General features: G+C 40.2%; 1 protein-coding gene across 1 annotated transcript; it reads right to left on the minus strand.

Moving 5' to 3' along the window:
• Positions 1-7,476, minus strand: LOC116163869 (fibrillin-2-like; the record flags this gene model as incomplete). Its single annotated transcript, XM_031477998.1, has 20 exons — positions 1-141; positions 195-395; positions 453-692; positions 743-948; positions 998-1,162; positions 1,212-1,451; positions 1,516-1,641; positions 1,686-1,889; positions 1,940-2,188; positions 2,563-2,695; positions 2,752-3,044; positions 3,096-3,477; positions 3,527-4,245; positions 4,329-4,487; positions 4,536-4,788; positions 4,841-5,046; positions 5,097-5,345; positions 6,673-6,985; positions 7,037-7,230; positions 7,281-7,476. Coding segments are annotated over 20 exons (4,869 nt in total), but the record flags the coding sequence as incomplete, so codon positions are not given.
• Between the last annotated feature and the right edge of the window lie 344 nt (positions 7,477-7,820).

A 7,820-nucleotide genomic window follows, 5' to 3' on the forward strand; every position in this document is an offset into this window, starting at 1 on the left:
AGGTTTGCCGTGTATTGTAAGGTCAAAGTTTCCTGTATGTTTTAGTCTTCTCTTGAAATGCAATGCCCATACGCCGTATTTCTTGACTAATTGGAACTTGTTTCTGTCATTTCCCTTCGCTATGGAATATTCTACGTCGCTCTAGAATAGAAATATTCATTAAAAAACTTGAGAAAAAATTAAAGGGCACGCACCTTCACGGCAGGTTGAAGTTTTAAAATCCGCATCTTATGTTTAGTTTGCTGTAGGTGAATATTCAGCAACAGTTCTTCACCATGATGATGCCTCCTTGCTCTAACGTGGCCCGTAGATCTCTTCAAAATCCTACGCAGTACTTCCTCGCCACTAGTTGAATTGCTCCTCTGTGTCGAATGCCGGCGATGCCTACCGTTTATCTAACAAGGAAGAGTGTTCTAAAAACCCCAAGAGAATCTACCTATACAGCTACATACCTTGCATGAGAAACATCCTTCACCAGTTATAATTTTGTCGTCAGATGTCCTATCACCGCCTATAGCATAGGTTGGTACATTTCCGAAATCGGGAGCGTAATTGGAGGAAGATGGCGATATTGTTGATAAGCAATGGCCTTGTCCAATACGTTGATAGCCTTGTGGACAGTCGCACGAATACATACCTCCATACGATGTGCATCCGAAAGCACAAGGAGCTCCAACGCACCCAGAACTGACCTAAAAAAAATTAAATTACCCTAATTCCTTAAAGTGTGTGTAGAAATTACTTGAAGGCATATATTGAGTTTGGAATCAAATTGATACCCATCTGGACAACCACATCTGTAGCTTCCAGGAGTATTAAAGCAATTGCCTCCATCGCCGCACGGAGTATTCAGACATTCGTTGTCATCAACACATTGATTATAGTAATTATGCAAGGAATATCCATCAGGGCAACCACAGCGGTATCCTCCAATAAGATTTTGGCAGCCTAAAATTACGGTAGTGATAAATTATGATAGTAAGTACACTCTACGTACCCTCTGGGCATTTTGTATCATCCAAACATTCATCGGAGTCGACACAATAAGTTCCAGTAGGATCCAGTTGGAAACCTCTCGGACACACACATCTAAAGCTACCTAAAGTATTTACACAACGGCCCGGTTTTGGACAAACTCCTAACTCTTCGCATTCGTTTATATCTGGATATTGCGATTATTAGTGAAATTGGTTATATGGTTGGTTGGTTACCTTCGCAATCATCCCCAACTTGGTTGTATCCCTTTGGACACGAGCACGTGTAACTGCCATGCGTGTTAATACAGATATGCTGACACATATGCTGCCCAGTGCTACATTCATCAAGGTCGCGACAAGACACACCATCGGGATTTAGTAGGAATCCTGGCGGACAAGCGCAGACGTAACTACCCTCGGTATTGTGACAAATATGTTTACAAGGAGAAGGAATCAATTGACATTCGTTGACGTCTGAAATTTATAGTTTCGTGTAAGTTATATAATGGATACTAGGCCACTATTGCCAATAACGAACCTCTACAATAAATTCCACTGGGATCAACCTTGAAGCCCTTGTGACACATGCATCTATACGATCCAAGCGTATTAATACAGCGACCATTTCTGCATAGGTCCGGAATTGTTGTACACTCATCCACATCTGCAGAAGAGAATAGTACATTGTTTCTCGTGGGTAATAATTACCTGAGCCATCAACAGTAAATCCACTATCTAAGCAAAGCTCTTGATACTGAGGTGAATATTTCGGCGGGCACATTTCACATCGCGGACCCCACGCTTCTCCCATTGAACAACAGCAATCAGCTTTCGTTACGCGATTCATTTCCAAATTCTGCGCGGTGCAGCGACCTTGAATTAATTGTCTAAAGCAGAAACCTTGCCTTTTGTCTGTAATGGTAGCGTAAGTATAAGGATAACATTTAATAACCGATACAAACCGATGCAGGATTTTCGATCTTGTGATGCCTCGTATCCTTCGAAGCAATCGCACCTGTACGATCCCAACAGGTTGAAGCAGTGTCCGTTCTGGCATATTCCCGGATTTACTGCGCACTCGTTGATGTCTTGGCAATCATCTGTTAAACCTACTTGCGTGTATCCTTCCGGACAGATGCACATGAAAGATCCAATTAAGTTCTTGCATTCGAATTTGCAGTTATTGGCCGGTGTCAAACATTCGTTAACATCTATAAAAAAATTAATAAAAATGTTTTTTTTCGGATTGATGACATCAGGGGATGCAATTATCGCTATGATGCATAATTAAGTATGAAGGGTATATAACAGAAATCTTCACCAAAGGCGTTCAACAGTACCACAATCCCAAATGCGATAGCTTATAATTTGGAAGTACCGACAACCATAGCTTCAACAGTGCGTTTTGTACATTCTGACTCCCATGCAGAAAGGCGATCGGGCCGCAATGCCTGCGGTTAGAAACGGGTGTTTCTCGACTTCTGTATCTCAACCTTACTCTCGAGTCCCTCGTCACATAATTAAGTTCGTTTCATAACTTGTTCGCTTATTGTAGTTATCTATAGTACCTAATGATAATACTAACCTTGACAATGACGACCATCTGGAGCTAAAGCATAACCGTATGGACAAATGCACCTGAACGATCCAAGAACGTTATGACATCTAAACGCACACTGGTTGCCCAGTTCGAGGCACTCATTAACATCTTCACATACCTGTAAATCAATAACGGTTATCAAGTGAGGTGACGAAATTAAACGCAGAAATAGACCTGCATAGGACCCGGTGCAAATCCGTCATCGCAGGAACACTCAAAACCTCCAATTACGTTGTTACATGTACCATTGCCACAAACATTTTGTGTCGTGACACACTCGTTATCATCGACACACTTTCTACCGGTCGAATCTAAGGCATACCCCATTGGGCATTCGCATCGGAATGAACCGTCTGTATTTATACAGTCTCCTCCTTCGCAAACATTCGCCATTAATTCACATTCGTTGAGATCGTTTCCGGAATCCATTCGCCCTGGTCCTTCAGGACATAATTTCGAGAAATCATCTAAAAATTTTATGCAGTCTTAGGTACAATTTTCTATATAGATTATATTACCTGTGCCTTCTTTAGGACACTGTTGGCAGTACCGACCCCATGCAGCTCCACGTGAACAACAGCATTCCTTCATGGTAATCTGAAAACCGCGAGGGGCGGCACATTGGTTTCTCGAGAAATCGTCGTAGCATTGTTCCTGTCGAATATCCACGCACGACATTATCTTAGGGTCCAAAATGAAACCACTGGGACATGTACAAAAGGCGCCACCATCCGTATTCGTACATACACCATTCTCGCAAATACCCGGATTTGTTTGGCATTCGTCAATATCTTCGCATCTATTGGTAACCTGGCTGAGTTCATAACCTTCTGGGCAAGTGCATACAAATGAACCCATAATATTTAGGCATTGTCCAGGTGATGGGCATGTACCGGGCACCTGAATTTGTTTAGGTTTAATGCATTACTAAACACATATTGCGACTTACTTCGTGACACTCGTCCACATCGCGACAATTATGATGATCCGCCGTTAATGTATATCCGGAAGCACATTCACAAGCAAATGATCCGATAGTGTTTCGGCATCGTCCATTTCGACATAAAAATGGCATCATATGACATTCGTCTATGTCGACGCAATCGTTGGTGTGACTTAGCTTGAAACCGGGGTTGCAATGACACTTGTAAGTACCGACCACATTCAAACAAGTGCCATTGTTACAAATGTTGGGATGTCTAACGCACTCGTCAATATCTAGACAGTTATCTCTTGAAGGTGTGAGTAAATAACCAACGTGGCATATGCACTGGAAGCTGCCCTGTAGATTCTTACAATCTCCATTGTTGCAAATATTCGGATGCTCGATACATTCATCTATATCAACACAATCCATAAAGCTGGAACCATGTTTATATCCTTCTGGACATCTGCATTCGAAGCTGCCTTGTAGGTTTACACATTGAGCATTTCCTTCACACGGATTTGGTTGGCGCAGGCATTCATTTTCGTCTATACATTGGTGCGAATTGATGTCGTATATAAAACCGCGATTGCACTGGCATTCGAAACTTCCGGGCGTGTTCACACAGACGCCATGTGTGCACATTGTAGGCATGAGTTGACACTCATCAATTCCTTCACTTTGGTTTGTCATTGGGTTGATAATCTGGCCAGGTCGCACACCGCATAATGTAATGTATTCACCTAGATAAATATTAAGTTTACATTAGCATTTCGTAACAATTTAAGTAATAAAAGTAAATCGCGAATGTTTCCCATATACCTACTGGTGCCTTGAATCGGACATGGTTCACACGGCTGACCCCATGCTTGACCCATTGAACAACAGCACAGCTTTTTCGTTTGATTTTGAGTCATTGGCAGCGAACATGTCCACCTGCTGTAGTTGAGGAAGCATACATCTCTTCTCATATCAACGCACTCCCCTACATATTTACAGTTAATTTAACTACTAATAGGGTTGGCATACTAACTTCCTCCAGGTAACGGCATATATCCTTCAGGACACTCGCAGAAATAGCGTCCATGTTCGTTTATGCAACGTCCAACATTGCAAATTCCTGGATTTTCAACGCACTCATCCACGTCAATGCATTCTACTCCTGATTGATCTAAATGAAAACCTTCGTTGCAAGAACACATAAAGCTGCCAAAAGTGTTTGTACAATGACCATTTCTACAAATATTTTCGTGTTCTTCACACTCGTTAATGTCCTCTAGAACCACCTACAATGGCGCATCAAATTAAATTTGGGAAATCTACGAAATTATCGCTTACAGTGATTTCGTTTGGTTTATAACCTAAACCTCCCGGACATATTTCATCGTACTCTGGACTTCCAGGAATAGGGCACAGTTCACAATGGGGACCCCATGCTTTACCAACCGAGCAGCAACAAGAAGCTTTCGTTACGTAATCCGCCGTAGGCAACTGGCATATACCTTGATTATCAATTTCAAGAAAACATCTTGAAGTTCTTCGATCTGAATGGTACAGCTTTTCTAACAGGTACGAATGGTTTTAGTTTGCTTACCAATGCACGCATTTCCTTCCGAAATCATATCATAATTGGGTGGACAAATGCATCTATAAGTGCCCTCTTCGTTCTGGCATGAGCCGTATACGCATGATTGCGGGCTATCGCATTCGTCTACGTCAGTACAGTTACCACCGGAGCTATCCAGTTTAAATCCATCACGGCACTCGCATCTGAACATTCCGAAAACGTTCTCGCAAGTTCCGTGAACACATAAATTGTTAAACATTTGACATTCGTCGATGTCTGTAAATTGAGAAAATTTTTAAAGGGCAAAGTTTCCTATCTGACTAATTAATTAAATATCATTCATCATTTTGCCTCAATCCTTTACAAGAGACCCTAGTAATAAATTTGGTCGATGATTTTTGATGAGAAGGTGCTCAGTCTCGATGAAATTTACAGTCAGTCAATCACCCAACCCTCAATTCCGTTAGAAGGTAGGGTGTCATTGTTATGAATGACCGAGTTATTCAAACTCATTTACAAATCTTATACAACTATAGAACACCATTAATAGTGTAATATGTTACGAGGGTAAAAAGTGCATCAATCATGTCCGCAGCCGATCGAACGCAACATTTGCGAACAAAAGGTTCACTTTTTATCCAAATTACACTACTATTTTTTCTCCAACCAAGATCTTGATGTTAAATCATATGTAAACGCATACATAAGACATTGTTGTTAAGTATATCTTTTTACATACAATAGACGTATAATTAGTGTATAGGGGGAAAAATATGCTAAGAGAAAGTGTTGTGTGTAGTAACATCACATTACTTTAGTATAATAATTGTCAACTATCGAAGCTAATTGTGCTGACAAATAACAAATTTTTACACGGCTGGAGAAAAACCTTTGTTTGTAGTAATGGAAACTAGATTAAAAAATTGTCAATAATAGAAATCTTTTATAAAATTCTGATATGTTTCAATATTTCTATAGCTTCACAAATCGTATAAATTTAGGAATGGTTTCTCTATTAACATTTAATTAATTTTATATCATTGATGTTCCATGAAGTAAGGTTGAACAATAAAGTGTTCTCTTGCTTATAGTGTAAGTAAATTGTTAAAGATTAAAATTACAATAATACTATATAACTATTGGCATATACAAAAGACTAATTCCTAAATGGTACAATTCGGAAATTTCAATTGTCTCTATAAAGGGATATCACTTTCACAGTCTCCTATTTCGATTGTTCACGTCTCCATCCGTTCATACACTTTCGTTCATTAACTCAGGGACGTCTTAAAAGCTTCCTAGGCCCCCCGCGTGTTGTTATTAAAGTAGCTCCTACAAAACCGGATAATTTGGAATATAACATTAATTTACTTAGGCAGAAATAATAGAACACGAAAGAATACGTGCGATTTTAGAGAGAATTTGGAAATGTAAGTAAATTCGAGAGGGGGCCTTTTTATATCGTGCATAGCTCTGATAAACTTGTAGAAGTGCAACAATTTTAAATATTTGCTTAAAAGAAGGAGACCTCATGTCACGTGCGTACTCCTTATCTAAGACGTCCCTGAGAGACACATTCCCAAGCAATCTGTAAATTACTTACCGACACATGCTTGGTCCTTATGCTCATCTGGATGCATAAATCCCATGTCACACTCGCACCTAAACGCGCCAGGATAATTTAAACATTGTCCATTTTCACAAAGCGTTGGATCATTTGAACATTCATCGATATCAGAACATTCATAACCATCTCCTTTGAAACCAGTGTCACAGACGCACTTGAAGGAACCATCAGTGTTGATGCACTGCGCGTTTTGATTACAACCGCCATTATTTGTAAGACATTCATTAATATCTCTACAGCTAACACCATTCCCTGTGAAACCATCTTGACATCGGCATTGGTACGATCCCTAGAACGCAAACGCTTGAGATAGTGCTAATGAAATAGAAAAAAGACTTACTGGATTATTAATGCAATCGGCGTTTACATCGCAAGTGTATATGCCCAGATAGCATTCATCTTCGTCTGAGCAAACATGTTCTTCCCCAGGTTTGACGGAATACCCTTCCTCACACCTACACTGGAAGGATCCCAAGGTGTTAATACATTCCCCATTACCACAAATATTCGGGTTCTGTCTACATTCGTCAATGTCTATAACAAAAATGTTGAGTACTCACCGTCGTGAGAGATTACGTATTTACCCAAGCACGAGTTGTTGCCAGGTCCAGCAATTAAACCTTTCGTACATAGACACGTGAATCCTCCATGGGTATTTGTACAGTTTCCTCCGCTACAAATTCGCGGATTGTCTGCACATTCGTTGATATCGTTGCAGGTGCGGCCGTCCAACATTAGCGTGTATCCAGATCTAAAATGGTTTGAGATTACGTTACGAAAACAGTTGTGTATGAATCAGAGTTTGCCCAAAGCTTGAAGGAAGTTGCTTTTTCTATTTCTTTAATATCAGCTCTTGATGCTACTTCCCTACCAACTTAAGTATCATGTGCTGGCAGATAATTTATTATTGTATCGTATGTTCATCACTGTATAAGGTTTCTTTAGTGTTTTTCTTTTTACACATCGATGTCCTGATATTTGGTATAATCGTATAAGGGACATTCTAATAGATGTTTGTGAATTTTGTAATCGTTAAGGTTTCGTGATGGTCTCGTCTATTAATTTGATTTTGTGGCTAGTGTCTTTTTCGCCATGCCTGTCACGTAGGTACTTGGGTATCTACT

The sequence above is a fragment of the Photinus pyralis genome, unplaced genomic scaffold (genome assembly GCF_008802855.1).
Source record: "Photinus pyralis isolate 1611_PpyrPB1 unplaced genomic scaffold, Ppyr1.3 Ppyr1.4_LG2, whole genome shotgun sequence".
NCBI lineage: Eukaryota > Metazoa > Arthropoda > Insecta > Coleoptera > Lampyridae > Photinus > Photinus pyralis.